We start from the raw sequence: 17266 nt of genomic DNA, 5'->3' as shown, positions 1-17266 counted from the left end.
GAGCGACCCCTCGGTTCACACACACGACCTACACCTACCGGATTTCCTCACTCAGGTAGTGATGTGTCGGTCGCGAACGAGCCGATTCTTTTGAACGGCTCTTTGGTACGAACGAGGGGAACCGAGTCCTACTTGGTGAGAGCCGTTCTTGTTATCGTTCAATCGTTGGTCCGCACTCACTGCCTGCCAAAATCCACTCGCCTTTTAAATAGCTTGATTTTGTTCCCCAAACGTATTCTGTGAAGATCCGCCCCTACTCTGTTTGGTAGGTTTCAGCACGAGGAGTGAGATGGGGTGGGTGTTAACGGAATACACGAGAGAGAGAAGTCATAACAAGTGGTACAGGACAGGTAGACAACGTGTTTTTCGGATGGAAAATGAGCCAAACGCGAAAACGCAGCAGCATTTGGATTCACTTCAACCAAAACCCAGGCAGTGATAAAGCGCACCATTTGTAAAGGCAAAATATCCTTTAAAGCAGGATCAACAAATAATCTCCATCGCCACTTAAAAACACAGTATCTAATATTAAGAGTTGCATGAATTCATTCAAGGCAAGGCAACTGTATTTACTTAACACATACAGAGGGTAAATTCAAAGTACATTCACTGACATGATGACATGGATATGGCGCCACCTTGTGTCATGTTTACAATGCCGATTATTGACATTAGGTCTGGCAATACAGTCAATCATTATCCTGGTGATTATTTTGCAAATAAACCTAGTAACCTTCAAAAAACGGCTCTTTTGAACGGCTCTTTTGAACGGCTCTTTGAAAGGAACGGAGCCATAAGATCCGGCTCCCTTCAAAGAGCCATAATTCCCATCACTACACTCAGGTGTGCACCAATTGAGCAAATTGGCGTGGGCGTTTTAGACAAGTGGTGGGTTTCAGAATAACTGTTAGGAAAATGTTGTTTGCTATTGACAGAGCCAGTGTAGCTGTTTCCCATTACTGCTAAACTAAGTTTGCCGACTGCTAATGCTAGTTAGCTTTGTGGTAGAAGCTAGCAAACAGCTATCTTCTTTAGCTTACTCTAGGCACGAATGCATGTTAATAATAGGCGTTTTTTGTCCGAAGAAATATGTAAATAACACATGAGGGACGTTTTAAAGTTCTACTGCACTACATTTTTAGGATAAAAAATGTACTTTTAGCTAGTATGGTTGGCCTACTTTGCAAATTACACGTGTAGAAAACCCAGCCTGTAGAAATTGATGCATTGTTATAACAATGCATCAATTTCTACAGGCTGGGTTGACTAGTGATTAAATAAATGTGCTGTGGACATTACTACATTATGGACATACGTTAAAATATATATTTTTAGGGGCCATTCTGTATTAGAATCATTAAGTACATTTTTCGGAAATGTAACTTTGCAATGCTAGATTTTAGTAGTGTGTTGTTACTTTTAACTTCTATTAAGTATAAGAAAAAGTCTAAATTCACTGAAAGTGTGAAATATGAGTGTTAGTCCACTTGGGTTATTAAGCAACCTGTTGATATTCAATTGCAGGATTATATCCTTCACGTGAACGCACCCTCCGGGTGCAATTAAAGGTATGTTTCAGCCGTTTGTTTTTTAATGTCATACACCTTGTCATTTTCCATCATGTTGCTTAAAGAATAGGGTTTAGAATGGAAACATCTGAAGCAGCTGCTTCTTTAAGCTCCGCCGACGATAAATTAGCACGGCGATCAACTGTTTCTGTCCGGTGAGGGAGGTGCTGAAATCAGAGCGCTCTCCGAGTCCTTCTCCCCCCACCGCTAGCTCTCTCTCTACCTCTCTCTCTCTTTTTCTGCCCCTCTATTGCCGCCGATCGACCGACACTTGCAGCCATTTTACGCAGGATGAACCCAATCATGTCGTGAGGGAAGATCGCTGGTCACCTGGGCACAGCCAGCAGCCGCCGGTGGTTGCACACAGGCGGGCAGACAGGCAGGCAGGACCGGCCAAGATGGTGAAGAGGAAGAGCCTGGACGAAAACGAGCCGGAGTGCGGGAAAGGAATACCGTTCCCCATCCAGACCTTCCTATGGAGGCAGACCAGGTTAGTGTGGAATTGATAACAGGTGTTTGCTTGCCTAGAATAGGGATCAAGCATTTGACAGCAGCTGTGACATGAAAGGACACGTATGCGTTGTTATCCTAGTAAGCGTGAACATAGATGTATTATAATTGAATCCGTGCCATTGAGTGTGGCAGTTGCATTGAATGCTTTAAATGGAGGGAGGTGGGCTCCTGTTTTTTGCAAGGGGTTAACTGTGAGTGGAAACGGATTGCATGATGTCACACACCTGTAATGCAAAAACAGAAAGCGGGCCAAAACAATACATATGTCGTCCTGGGTATATTGATTTATAGAAATACAATTTGACATTTTATATGTAATTGTGTAGTCCACATACAGTATATGATTTGAGAATGTTATATAAGGATGTTCTCTGTGTGTTTTCAGTGCATTTCTACGTCCAAAGTTGGGGAAACAGTATGAAGCATCTTGTGTGGTAAGTTATTTCATAATGCCATGTTCGTGGTGAGGGAAAATAATCACTCTCATTCCCGGTAATCTGTTTTTACCTTAATGCACCTGCAAATCAAGTGGGCTCTTGATTCTGCATTTAGCAAATTAGTTTTTCCCCCTTGCTTCCTCCTATTACCCCAGAGCCAGACCTTTGGAAACTCATATCCATAATGACGTTTCTCCAGATCCCCTTGGATCTAAACAGAGCTGCCTCTGTCTCTCCCACAGGCTTTGCAGTGCTTGGGGCCATGTGGGGCCTTTAGATAGTCAAAGAGACAGGCTTTAATTCCTGGCTGATGTCTCTGTTTTCTTTCTCTCTGGCTGCCTCCCCAGTCCTTTGAGCGGGTGCTGGTTGAGAATAAGCTCCACGGGCTGTCGCCGGCCCTGTCAGATGCCATCCAGAGCATCTCCCGCTGGGAGCTGGTGCAGGCAGCGCTGCCTCATGTCCTCCACTGCACCTCCATCCTGCTGTCCAACAGGAACAGGCTGGGTGAGGACACACAACACACACGTTACCTGCACTTTAGGAATTGAGTTGACAGTGTTATCCAGGGTATCCTCATTCAACTGAACACAAAACGGATGTTCTTTCGGTCACAGGGAAGTTGCACAACCGCCTGACTACATCACAGGTCTGGATTATCAGAAACAAAAAACATTATAATTCACTTGTTTATTTGAATTAAATGCTTTTCTGGATAATCTCAGCGTCTGCAAGACAATTTATAGTATTATATGTTGTTAATATGAAAAATTAGGCTTCAGTCTAATATATTGCAAATTATTTACAGTACATGCATATAAACCTGCAATTCCAACTAGGTCTATCTATTCTACGTATGGAGAATGTATTATATTAAAATGACTTCCAGTATCATAAAGTATCTGCAGGTCTGTATTATTTCCATGACCCATTGTGAAACATCATAATCCTGGGTCTTCCCAATGACAGTAAAAATATGCCTCTGCATATAGACATTATTGAATTGGATTTCATTTTTTGGTCTTTAAAATCACCCAAACTTATAAAGAATGATATACACTAAGTGCAACACAGCAGTCTGAGTTAACCCCTGACCTCTGTCTGACAGGCCACCAGGACAAGCTGGGCGTGGCGGAGACGAAGCTGCTCCACACGCTGCACTGGATGCTGCTGGACGCCGCCCAGGAGTGCAACCACGAGCCCAGCCTGGGCCACGGCTGGTCCGCGGGCAGCAGCAGCAGCGCCTTCCTCCAGCCCATGGGCAACCAGGGATCTTCTCCAGGGGCCCCCGGCTCATGCTCCGGCTCTGCCCTAGGGGGGTCGGGGCCCCAGCACAGCGGCTCCCTGCCGGAAGAGGACGAGCACGCCCGTACCAAGCTGTTCCACAAGAGCATGGCCACGGTGGAGCTGTTTGTGTTCCTGTTTGCTCCGCTTATTCATCGCATAAAGGTGTGTACCTGCAGACATAAAGGTTTACAACATAAGAACAGACTATTGAAAGATTAAAGAAATATACAAAGTTCATACCATTCATTATTACTGAATTTTTTAGCCTTTTCTGATGTGCAAAGGATTACTTCCCGGGGTCAAACATTTATTTTAAAGATTTTTAGAGCAGCTCTATTCTAATATGATCTATATTGACACACATATATTCAGGGTCACCCTATAGCTATTGATCTGTGTGTGTAATCAGAAACAATGGTCAGGTTACAATACTCTTGGGATTGCATTGTTTTTCCCAGCTGAGCAATGAATTACTGTCTTGTAATTGATCGTATCATATTAGCAGAACACTGAACACATAATGACCTTTAAACATGTTGCTTTTAGGGATGCACAATGAATTGAAATTGCAGTATGAACTTTTAGATGAATGCTATTTTTCTACATGTGTCAATTTATTTTAAGGAGTCAGATCTGACCTTCCGATTGGCCAGCGGTCTGGTGATATGGCAGCCGATGTGGGAGCACCGCCAGCCTGACATCTCTGCCTTTACTGCACTCATAAAACCTGTCAGAAACATTGTGACAGGTTGGAAAAAAATCCTTGCTAACAGCCATATAGACCGTATGTAATCTGCATTTGTTTGTTCATAATAAGGACGTGTAATTCCTGTCTCAACAGCAAAGAGGAACTCCCCAGTCAACAACCAGTGCAGCCCCTGTGGATCTGGCAACCCTGGTCCCATGGTGAGTGAGCGTTTTTAGCTCATATCTCGTCTGTTTTTGAGCCCCATGATGATTGAATGTGTTCAAGGCTTCATCTCCTCCCCCCCTTTTCATCATCCTCTAGGGGCAATATTCATTAGCACCAGCCATCCGGGAGCATTAGCTTGGTTAGGGTCATGACAGAAACTTCCCTCCAGCCTCACAGTTTTTAATTATCAGGAAGTCCACCTATTTGCCTGTTTATCCAGCCATCTACACTCTGTCAATCTCCCCCTCCCGCCTACAGGGCTTCCAGGTGGTTTGCGAGGCGGCCCAATCAGATTCCTCCTCCCCCGCTTCTGGTGAGCGGAGCTGTCGTCGTGGTAACTCGGTCGAGAAAGGCGGGCCTTCCCAACAACCCCCACCAGTGAAAGGCCCTTCCAAGAAAAAGTAAGCACCATTGAGACAGTTGCATTTGGTCTTGTGGGCATTATTGATTTTGATTCTGGGGTTATGTTAAGATGACGAGGTAGAAGTGTTAAGATGATGGACTTCTAACCCACAAGGGACAATTCTCCTTTTGTCAGACAGAACAACATGGGGCAGTTTGAATATTTTGTATTAATGTAAATAACCATTTGTGCACAAGTGTTGCATTGGCTTATTAAATCGGGTTTTTGGGCCCTACAAAATATGTGTTGATCCCTAAACTGCACCAAAATGATATGCTGTTAATGTACACAGATATGAGACACGCAATTTGTATCATCAAATTATGCAATGTTTTAATTGTATTTATTATTATTGTAGATTAAAAGGCAAGGCAATTTTATTAATGTATTTCAAGGCGATTCAAAGTGCTTGACAAAAATGCAAAAACATAATAAAAAAATACATTTGAATACAATTAAAAAGTCCAAAGAACAAGCAAAAGAAGATTGTATGTATTAAATACAATAATAAACAATACAGTGCAATGTCAATATAGACAGTTATTTAATTCTATAAAAGGCAGCGTAAGAGAGAGTTTGCTTCTACATTTTTTTAAATAATAACTTAAATTATCAATACTGAATTCACTATTTTTACAAAGCCTCCTTTGTATGAATAATGTGTCTGCGATGTCCCCAAGAAGCCAGTGGCGGGTTGAAGCAGTGACCCACGCTGACACAGAGCCGGTGCCATCATCTTGTTGATAGCAAAACATTTAGCCCCGCAGCGGCGTCTGTCGCAGCACAGCTCGCTCCACCAGCCTGCGAGAGCTAGCTTTAATATATATGAATAGCTCTTCCTTCCCCTGTGTAATGTAGCTCTGAGCAGCGCTGTCTCCTCCGTCAGCACGCACCCTGTCTCGCTCGAGCATCAGCAGACCCAGCTGACGTTTGTCCACAAAATCAGGGGTAATTAAGCTGAATTAATGTGCTACATGTCTGATGCTGGCACTGTCCCTGGCCTGGCCTGGCTTCAGTTTGTCTAGCCCACGACTAAGCTTCAATCTGTGCTCGCTTTGGCACAGATAAGGCCCGTTTGACCGCAAGGGTAATAAGAATCAAAGACTATCCATAAGGCAAGGCAAGTTTATTCCCACACAACGGCAAATGAAAGTGCTTTACAGGGCTGCATCTTAGATTTGATTAGATTAGATCAATGTGATTGTCATTACAGAAAGTGCTGGGTCCATGAAATGCAGTTAGCATCCAACCAGAAGTGCAAGAGAAGCAGTGTAATATACTGTATAGGTATAATATAAGTATATTAATATGACAGATATTAATACAGTATTAATAGGAATAAACACTATGAACAGTTGTGTGAATATTGAATACACTATAGAGGTAGTAGAAATACAGACAATATGAAACACTATATACAGTATATAGTATTAGCATTTTATAGTTAAAATGAATAAATATGAGGATGCTTTCAAAGATCTAACCAGTTTGTAAATATGACTAGTGTACAAAATCATTCACTGGGTACCCATGGGTATGTTAACATCGAACATAGCAAGATAAAACGATTAAAAGCACAAGTGAAAACAAAAGTTTAAAACGGAAGAGGGCTTTACATCAACTTAATGAACATAGTGTAGCATCTGAAACGTATATGAAAGCCACATCTAGGGGTTTGTAAACGAGCAGCAGTGCTTTAAAGTCAATTATATGAATCCAGCGTCGGGACTTTAGTATCAGAGTAATGAGTTGGCTTCTTTTGCTTTCTGTAAGAACTCTAGCAGCTGCATTTTGTAAAAGCTGATAGAAGTCTTTTTTTAGGAAGGCATGTTAAAAGTAGTCAACCCAGCTTAAAATAAAAGCATGAGCTTAATCATGTTGTGACATAAAACCTCAGTGTTTTAGCTAACAAGATTCAGTTAATAAAAAATGTTAGTCTTAAAAATGGATGTATTATTAATACCTCTAACATCTAATGTTTGTGATCCGTGATTGCTTGGTTTGAATTTGTTGACAGAATATGACACACTGTGTTAGCAGCTGCTCTGCAGAGGATCCCCGGTTAAACACATTTGCATGCGGAGCATCCTATGTGGGTGTTTTTTTAAAAAGCTGATCTGTCATCCTCAGTGGGCAGAGAGAGAGACACGGGAACATTGATGATAAGCCCTCCATTGCTCATCCCAACTCGTTCTGACAACCAAAACAAGTCACTCCAAAAGCTCCTCATGATCACTCTGACAGCCAGCAACTGACTGCAAATCAAAATAAGCCCTCACCTCCCCCCTCCCCCCTCCCCTGAGCTAGTTATATCCTCATGCACTCAAACACCAAAGGCTTTTTGGAGCAGTCCCATGGTAATGCAGTAACAGAGAGATTTATCCCTATTGTTTCAGCACACACGCATATTAATTCTCAGAGTGTTGATGAGGGGAATCTTTAAGCTGTTGTGTGTGTAAAATGCTGCAAAGGTCAGAAAGTGAGTTGAATAAAAATGAGATGGCAGCGAGAGAATTTTGCCATTTGAGTGTGCAAGAGGGAATTACATTCATGCTTTCAAGTTCCCACTGTATGGATCCACAAAGAGGAAAGGCTGCAAAACAGTGGATTTCGATCCAATCTAATCAAAAAAAGCATCTAAATCCAAATAATATATTTTTCCTTGTCAGAGTTTATAAATATATCTCCTCCTCTTGTACACACACCTGCTCCGATGGAAATAATATCTGCCATCAGCTCCTGTGATTAATGCAGCTTACTCATCCGCCACCGCCGCATCCACTCAGAGCACTGCTGATGCTGAGGCAGTTTCCATGGCAACCACCGGCTGCTGCATCTCTGCTACCGCATGGAGTCGGGGGGCTGGGCCCGCTTCCTCTCGCAGGGGCTCGAGGCGATAGCTGTCATCACTCTGTATCCCCTAGCAACCTGACACAACAGCAGTGTATGTGTGTGTGTTGGCTAGACAGTGTAACATGATACAGCCTCTCTCTGCTCTCAAAGTGATTCATGTAGAAATCGACCATCGCTTCCTGCTCCATTTATCACCAGGGCCAAGATTAAATGCCTTACTCCCCCCCCCCCTCTCTCTCGCAGTATCAATATGTTTCTCCACAGTGTGTGTGTGGAACTCCGCAGCTCACCAACCGCTGACCTTCATTCCGGCTTATTTATAGTGGACTCACGTAGGCTGCCGCTCTCTCCGCCACAGTGATGCTGAAGGGGGGCTCTGCCCTTGTTTACCATCCTCCTTTGATGCATTATTAATGAAGCAGTGTGGCGGGAGTTGATGACAGGCTAATATAACAGCAAAGGCCGTGACATAGTGTAACTGTTATGTGTATAGTCACTAATGGAGAGGCTTAAAACTTATGCAAAATGCTCAAACTTGTTTTGTCTTGAAGCATTTTTCATGATCCCTTATTTAGCTTTTGATGATAGTTGTCGGATTTGATATCACTTCTTTTGAGTACCTTTATATTTTAAAGTTATGCCACCTGTTGGCATGTTAGTGATACTTGTCCTATATGTTCCATGACCATTACAATGGGAAAACATATTTAACTAAATGGATTATGTTCCGCTTTTCTCTATTTCTACTTTCCATTTTGCTTTGTGGGAGGCAATCGAAAATGTTCACACGGTAAAATAATATGGCCTCTTTAAAAACGTCCAATCACCCTTGTCTCAAACCCTCTTCTTAAAGGACCTCTGCTCCTGCGGGCCTGCCCTCCTCCCTGTCCCAAAGAGCGCGCTATGCCACCTACTTTGACGTTGCGGTGCTGCGCTGCCTGCTGCAGCCACACTGGACGGAAGAGGGCGTGCACTGGGCCCTCATGTTCTACCTGCAGCGCCTGAGGCAGATCCTGGAGGAGAGACCCGAACGCACCCCGGAACCCTTGGTCACACCTCTGCCACGGCCCCGCAGCAGCTCCATGGTGGCCGCCACACCTTCACTGGTCAACACCCACAAGACTCAGGTAGTGGCAAGAAGATCATTGTTTTTACATGTTTGTAATGTCTGGTTATGGTGCAAATCTAAAGATTCAATCATTCGGTGCATGAGTCATCTGTTCCCTCTACTGTGTTTTGCAGGATATGAGCCTGAAATGTAACGAAGAAGGAAAATCTCTTAGCACCGAGACGTTCACAAAGGTTTCTCTGACCAGCCTCCGTCGACAGGCGGTCCCTGACATCTCCGCCGACCTTGGCATGAACATTTTCAAGAAGGTCAGACATACAGATGGGCCCATGCTATTCTGTTAATTGTGTCTTTTGCATGTTAATATCAGATGAGCATCAGGACAGGTAAGGCAGTGTGAGTCAGGGTTCAAGACATGATGATTAATTTTCGACATCAAACCCCTTGGTTGAACAATAACTAAAAACACACGTTTGCAGTTCTGACTTTCAAGCCTTCTCTTCCTGTTGTGTCTAAGTTCAAGAACCGGCGTGATGACCGTGAGAGAAAGGGCTCAATACCCTACCATCAAGCTGGGAAGAAGCGTCAGCGGCGTATGGGGGTTCCCTTCCTGCTCCACGAGGACCACCTGGACGTCTCCCCGACCCGCAGCACCTTCTCCTTCGGGAGCTTCTCAGGCCTGGGCGACGATCGGCGGGCTCTGGACCGCGGCGGCTGGCAGGCCACCATCATGGGTAGGCAGAGTGCTGTTCATTATCAGAATAGATTTCATGTCACCAGTTGGAAGTCTCTGCTTCCTCTCCCCCGAGCTCCCATCCGGTGAGTCAGAGGATTTTGTCTGGATCACGCTGTCAGCTAGTGAATTAGGTCAGTTCATTAACAGTGGTATTTCTTATTAGCTTTCTTCACTGAGAGGAGCGATTACAATTTGCTCAAGGCACAAAGACACTATTCAGAGTTATTATTTATTTATTTATTCTACTATTTCAACAATTAGACAGTTTATACGTCCAAAAAACAAACAAAATTAGTAGAAGCGGGAGGGCAGAAAGCATAGCTTATACAGAAGTAGCCCTCCCGTTAGTCATCCGTAACTAAATACCCACACAGATAAACACAATTATATATATATACATACACATACATATGTACACATATACATAAATACACCCATTTCCAGGGTGAAAATCAAATATTAAAGTAAAACAAATACAAAATAAATTCCTACAAGTCCATGTTCAGATAACAAGACAGTTTCATTTCTCATCCTATTTTTATGTAAACTGATAATTAAGATAATTATTATTAAGTTAGACTTATAAAAGCCTCGTTTCCATCAACCCCATACTGTTACTGTATTTGTATATATCCACTTAGCTTAGCTTCTACTTAGCTACATTCCCAGGATGAACATTTTGACAGTCAGCTGGCATGTGTTTGATTGAACCTGATATGATATCCATGTCACTTTCCAGGCAAATTCACACGGAGGGGCAGCACAGACACAGCTGCGGACGCCGACAGCCTGAGTGCCAAACACTCTCACTCCCACCACTCGCTGCTCAGAGACATGCCCGACCACTCCAACAGCCACAGCGATAACACCGTCAAAGAGGGTAAGGAGAAGGCAGACCTGTGGTTAACTCTGATCTCAAAGGGAGGTTCCAATGTTTTCAGGTGGGGTTGTGTGAGGTATTTTTTAATAGGCATGCCCCTAGTTTGGAGAAACAGACAGGAGAACCAGACATATTATTTTTAGCCAAACAAAAGACCCAGCATAAAAATCTATATCACTTTTGGGTATTTTTCCTTTGGTTAAGATTATTAAGAAGGAAGTTGTGAACAAGAGAAGAGCAAAATAAGCTAAAGCCACATTGCTAAATAATACAGTATGTAGCAAACCAGGTTTATTCAAAAGGATTTTTTTATATATCCCTCACTTTGACATATAGGGTATTCAACTTTTTACCTCCAAGAGGCTGCCATTTTAAGAATAATTTAAGTATTTTTTTATACAAAAATACCAAGAAGAACAAAGTGCTGTAAGATGAAAACAATATTGGAATAACTATCCATCAGCTACAATAAACAACAGATGCTGCTGGCTCCACTGAGACCTGCTGAGCCGAAATAGAACAGGGTTATATAACAGTAATATTCCTGTGACAAAGCTAATTTACATATAACAAAAACAGTGTGGGCTTCAGGCTTTGTTCCACACTGCATCCCATTAATACTATGACATTAACAGACAACAACAGATGATGCAACAGAGGTGATTCTGACATGATATTTAGAAGAGAAAGAAGAGAGTCACATTTGAAAAAATGGTGTGATGTTTCTTTTGCCACCTACAGTTCGATCCCAGATCTCCACCATCACTATGGCGGCGTTCAACACCACGGTGGCATCCTTCAACGTTGGATACGCCGACTTCTTCACGGAGCACATGAAGAAGCTCTGTAACCCCGTCACCGTCTCCGAGAACCCAGTGGAGCCGTTGGCCTGTGCCAACCTGCCGCGCAGCTTCACCGACTCCTGCATCAACTACTCCTGTCTGGAGGAAGGGGAGAACATTGAGGGGACCAATAACTTTGTGCTGAAGAACGGCATGCTGGACCTCTCTGTGAGTGTCTGTTAATTCAATGAAAGCCATAGTAAACGGTCCCTGCTGCTAATATAATTATAATGATACTAAGCAGCAAGGACACCAGTAGGAATCCAAACTGAAAGTACTGATCCTTTCTCTCAGTTTTCGTGGTAGAAATTGTATAAAATGTCAACATTTCTGATGTTTTTTGCAGATTAATACAAATTAATACTTTGAAATAATACAAAACAAATATTTTAATAAAAATAAGAAGTTAAATGTCCAATAAAATATTTAATTAAAATTGAATAAAAAAACTTCTACAAACATATGAAGTTTAAGTAAATTTGTTTAATAAAAAAAATTGTAAAAGTAAAAATGTGTAGAAATCTGCATGTAATTTACTACAATATATAACATGTTCAGTATATTACAATATAGTTGTATACAAATACATAAAGTGGTGTATAAGTATTGTTGAGATATTATGTTTAAAATGATTTGGCTGCTGCTGGTCTTTGACTTACGAAGGCTTCACAGTTTGCTTTCTAGTCGTTTTTTATTTTGTTCCTCTTGATTTGTATTTTGAAATTGGAAGATTTAGGGTTTGCACAGTAGGTTGGACCCAACAAACAACATCTTTGTATTTCAGGCTGTCTTGCGGGCTCTCTATGCCGTCCTCACCCACGACATCAGCTCCAGGATCTGCGACGTGGCCCTCAACATCATCGACTGCCTGCTGCAGCTGTGCGTGGTGCCCTGCATTGGCAAGAAGTTGTCCAAGCCCGACAACAAGGAGAACCAGGAGGCGCGAGCTAAAGACGCAGCAGGTCAAGGCCTGGGAGGAGGAGCCCAGGGGGGGGGGGGCGTTCCCGGAGCTGGTGGAGGGGGAGATGGAGGCGGAGGCGGAGGTGGTGGAGGAGGAGGGGGGGGGAGTGGTGGAGGGAGCGGACAGGGGAGCAAGGACGATGTGGAGAATAACAAGGATAACGATAAAAAGGTGTGTACTTTTTGATATACTTGGCGGGTGTCTAAATATATATATATAGTGGGTTAATGTTTGTGTCCTTCACCATGACAACAGGAGGAAGGCTCTGGCTTCAGCCCGCACCGACTGGCTCTGACCATGCTCATCAAGATAGTGAAGTCTCTGGGATGTGCTTACGGCTGTGGGGAGGGGCACCGTGGGCTGTCTGGAGATCGCCTCAGGATGCAGGTCAGACGTCTACCTTAGAGGACCCTTTTCATGCGCAGAGAAATTATATTGGAACCATGTCCAGGTCATGATAAATATGGAAAAAGTAATAGAGAGTATGGAGATATATTTGTTTCCAACCTATTCTGTTTTCTTAAAACAATTGTAGCATTTGGAGCAGGAGACCAAAGTGTTAACCACTGTTTAAGAATGCAAGAAATATGGCGTGTGACTGGACACACTCCTACGCCCAGCTGCCGCTCAGCCTGTACGTCACAGCTTGCAGACAGCTCTGATGTTTCACAGTGGAACGTCGTCCAATTTTTTGTGTATGACTGGGGACTAAATGCCAGAATGCGTCAATGCACATTTCCCAAATGGAAAAAGAAAGCAGACTTTGTGTAAAATCTCTGACATCTCCAACATTATAAGGCAGTAATTATAAGCCAGATGCAAAGTGTCACATAGCACGCTGCACCCGCAGTCACCTAGTCGCAAATATGATGTAGGAAACCTATCCTTCTTGCATGCGTACTGTTTTAACAAATTAGCATATTGTTTTTAATGTTTGACATGTAATAATTTTGTATTGATTATTTTGTGTTCCTATGTTTTCCTCACAGGCTCAGAACTGCCTGACCAGCCTTTATAAGCTGGACAAGGTGCAGTTTCGACAGACAATGCGCGAGCACGTCAACAAAGACTCCCTCAATAACATTGTGGACTTCCTGCACGCACTGCTGGGCTTCTGTATGGAGCCCATTACCGACAGTAAGTATGGTGGTGTGTGTGTGAGTGGACCCAGATGCAGATCGCGATACACGATCTAAGATATGCGCTCATAGCAAATGCGCAAACACTGTGTATCCGGGTTTGAGTGACATTGGTTTTGAATGCTGATACAATTAAAGTTATGAATAGTACTGAACAAAATTACATATTCTGTGCAGAAGGACAGCAACTAACTTTAAGATGAATATGAAAATGATCATTTTAATCAAGCAGTTGATCAATAAGCTGCGAACTGTAAAAGTGAGCATGCTGTCAATCACACTGTGACAATGTGTAACAGTTATAATGTTAGCATCTTCTTTGTAAAGGGTGTTAGCGTGCTAATTAGCAGTATGGTTATACCTGCAAAACTATCAATATGTTTTGACTTTTGCGTTTGCCAGTAAACAAAGAAAAAAATCGTTTGAACAATTAATGCATTTTCAAAATAGTTGTAAATTAATAGTTAAATTAAGATATAAAAAATTGCCTCTTTGCATTAACAAAAATGTCTATTAATGTGCACTGTCCCTGCTAAAAAGACCCACATAAAATAGTATAGTTTCAGCACTACTGTGAAGAACATTAAAGCAGAAAAATATACCATTTTTATTATATACATTTAAATCTATATTACACTAAAAGGTAATGGGTTCTACATTACAAAGTTGTATATAATTAAAGTTAATAATCCCGTTCTAATGTGGTCGACAAAGCTGAATTCTATTGCCACTGCCTCACCAAGCACTTCGACTTTGCATTCCTGCACTATCACTGTTTATATATCTGTTTCTTCCCTTCCTCCTTCCACTCGCCTCTGCTTGTCTGCGTCCCCTTTTTGTCCTCCTGCTTCCATCTCCCTCCTTTTTCCTCATCCACTTCAATGAGCTGAATCCTACCTTCCTTCCTTACTCACTCATCCATTCTGTACACTTGCCAATCCAAAGCTTTGCCCATTACATCTCTGCTCAATCAGTGGCTTTCTTGCTGAGCATTGAGACGCACGTGCCAATTCACGGTCAATACAATCAGCACAAATCAAAGCATACAAAAATACTTGGCAAGTTACTGAACCGATGAGTGTTTTTATTCTCAAAGTGAACAAGGCGCCCTGTTTAGTTTTTTCAGTGTGTGTGTTGTTTTTTGCATGTGGCAATCTGTGTGTGTGCGTCTCGAGGTTCACCTCCTCCCGGGGGTGGGGTGCCTACGTCCTCTCTGACATGTCTGTGCTGGCCTGATGTCAATCAACTTGTGCCCCGCCTCTTTTCTCTTGCAGAGTACGGCAGTGCAGGTGAGAGGTCCAGGAGGGCGAAAAAAAGAAACATTGGTAGATACACATGATCCATAACAATAATTACAATAGTAATAATAATAGCTGAATATGCTCACCTGGTCAGACCCTTCCATCGCTGCACCCCTCACTCTCTCCGGCAGTGACACAACTCACCTGCAACTAGATTTAGAGCTTTTATATTTTGCATAGACAATAAGGTTAACTGGGCCAAGAGAATAAGCCCATACGCTTTGTTTTTATAGCAAGCCATGGTTCCCACAGGTCCTTAAAATGTTTAAACGTTTGTAAATTATAGAGGGAAGTCAAGGCTTTGATCATTTTCGATAAAAACCAAAAAATAGTTGGAGTGATTCACGGCCTTGAAAATGTTTTGAAAAACACACACGCATAGACCTTCATCTTTGGAATCGAGAATATTATCTTTTTTTGAAGAAAGTAGATCGAATTAGTACTGAGCACTCTATTATTCAACAATACTGTATATTTAATGTACACTATTTTGATTTGATGATCAATTGTTTAGTACACTTAAGAGCACATAGTCTGCCATCACTCTAATACAGCAAACAAGTGGCCTCTATCTCTTTTTAATTGTTGTCTGTGAGCTTCTGTAAGCCTGCTCGTTCTCATTATTAAAACTATCAGTGTTGGAACTTTAATTACCTGTGATTCTTGTCTCGAATTATGCCATGTTGGGTCCTTACATTTGAATTCATTGGTCCTGGAGGTCCTTGAATTTGGTGTCTATGAAAGTGTGGGAGCCCTGGCAGGCCTTAGTCACTTGCATGCCTCCCTTATCCCCTACCCAGAATCCTTTTCAGTTTGCTTTCCCCCACTTGCTTTATGGACCCTTTTCCTTTGCCCCAACCCCTCTCCTTTCCCTCCCTGTTGTACCATCACTGTTTTGAACTCAAGCTGGTCAGCTGTCAATAATGCCCCCCCTACCCTGCTGACTAAACCACCCCCTGTGTGATCCAGACAAGGCCGGCTTCGGGAACAACTTCACCACGGGGGACAACAAGTCTGTTGCCCAGAACATGGAGGCGGTGGTGGTGGGCTGCATGTTCAAGTCCCTCATCACCCGCTGTGCCTCCACCACACACGAGCTGCACAGCCCCGAGAACCTGGTGAGATGCGTGTGACATTATCCGTCCATCTGCCCTCTCTCTGTTCCCCTGATTCAGTCACATCCCAGCATTGGTGTAAATTCACTCAAAAACTGTTTATTTTGATGCTAATACTTTTGCATTTTTACTAGATTAACATTTTGAATGCAGGACTTTTACCTGGCTGTAACAGAGTATTCCTAAGCTCTGGTACTTTTACTTAAAGGTCACCTATAATGCAAAATCCACTTTTTAATGTCTCTTCTACATCAACATGTGTCCCCTCTGTGTAAAGAGATTCTGAAAGTTTCAGGAACAAAGATTCTCTCTCTTTTCGTCCTGATCCATTTATATAAAAACTTGTCTGAAAATGAGCTGATCAGATTTTGGCCACTTTATGATGTCATAACGATGTTTTGGCTTGTGTAACCATTAGCCAATCACCAACCAAGGTAACCCCCCCCCCACCTTATCACCTGAATCTCCTCCTAGAGCACCATTGTGTTCTTTTTAACCAAATATCTCTGAGGGGCGTGGGGAGTGGCTCCTTATTTTCATCTAAAGTAACAGACAGAGAATCTGCACTTTGGAAACAGGGCTGAAACAGAGGGGATTATGGGATGCTGCAATGATCTGTTTGGTGTTTCGAGCCAAACACTTCAGAGACAGGTTCTGTATATATCTGAGACCTATAATATATTGATGAAAAACAGTATAATAGGGGACCTTTAAGTACAAGATCTGAGTACTTCTCCCACCTCATATCACTCTCACCCCCTCCAGATTCAAGCGTATTTCCTCTTGAAGGAATGAATTATTAATGGATCATTCTGTACTGAGCCTAAAGATGCACAAGCCTCACGCCGCCTTCGTTAATGCCTTGTCATACGTGATGAATTGGACATTAGGGGTGCTTAATCTCGCTGCGTGAATAAAGACATTAACGTGAGCTACTCTCGGCTCTTTGCCAGAACTGAATCCATTTAGTTTGGTTTGTAATTGGTTAGAAATGGAATCAATCAATCCCTATACTGTAATTACAGAAAACAAACTTAATATAATATAGTTCCACGCAAATAAGCTATTTTTGCCCCCTCTTTCGCTTTTTAGCATTTTCAAACTGGTTTCACTACATTTCCCTACATGGGAAATTGAACAAATAATTAAAGGAACATTACAAAAAAAAGCAACATTGAGTCAATCCTTTCTCACATGATGAATCCTGCATTTAAAAATAATAGTAAATTACAAACTAAATACAAGAAGACAA

The 17266-nt window shown here is 42.5% G+C and overlaps 1 protein-coding gene across 1 annotated transcript in view; it reads left to right on the top strand.

Moving 5' to 3' along the window:
• The first annotated feature begins 1774 nt into the window (after positions 1-1774).
• Positions 1775-17266, top strand: part of LOC117499241 (protein unc-80 homolog) — a 47887-nt gene continuing 32395 nt past the window's right edge. The window contains exons 1-17 of the mRNA XM_034151618.1: positions 1775-2058; positions 2467-2515; positions 2866-3022; positions 3624-3964; positions 4427-4550; positions 4644-4708; positions 4974-5116; positions 8825-9098; positions 9214-9348; positions 9558-9774; positions 10516-10656; positions 11398-11666; positions 12283-12630; positions 12715-12846; positions 13449-13596; positions 14873-14923; positions 15869-16017. Of these exons, the coding sequence (XP_034007509.1) occupies positions 1967-2058; positions 2467-2515; positions 2866-3022; positions 3624-3964; positions 4427-4550; positions 4644-4708; positions 4974-5116; positions 8825-9098; positions 9214-9348; positions 9558-9774; positions 10516-10656; positions 11398-11666; positions 12283-12630; positions 12715-12846; positions 13449-13596; positions 14873-14923; positions 15869-16017 (2835 nt within the window). The 5' untranslated portion in view covers positions 1775-1966. The remainder of the gene's footprint in view (positions 2059-2466; positions 2516-2865; positions 3023-3623; positions 3965-4426; positions 4551-4643; positions 4709-4973; positions 5117-8824; positions 9099-9213; positions 9349-9557; positions 9775-10515; positions 10657-11397; positions 11667-12282; positions 12631-12714; positions 12847-13448; positions 13597-14872; positions 14924-15868; positions 16018-17266) is intronic.

The sequence above is a fragment of the Trematomus bernacchii genome, unplaced genomic scaffold (assembly GCF_902827165.1).
Source record: "Trematomus bernacchii unplaced genomic scaffold, fTreBer1.1, whole genome shotgun sequence".
Taxonomy (NCBI): Eukaryota; Metazoa; Chordata; class Actinopteri; order Perciformes; family Nototheniidae; genus Trematomus; species Trematomus bernacchii.
Note: the sequence above shows the minus strand (reverse complement) of the source record. Positions and strands in the feature narration are given on the sequence as shown.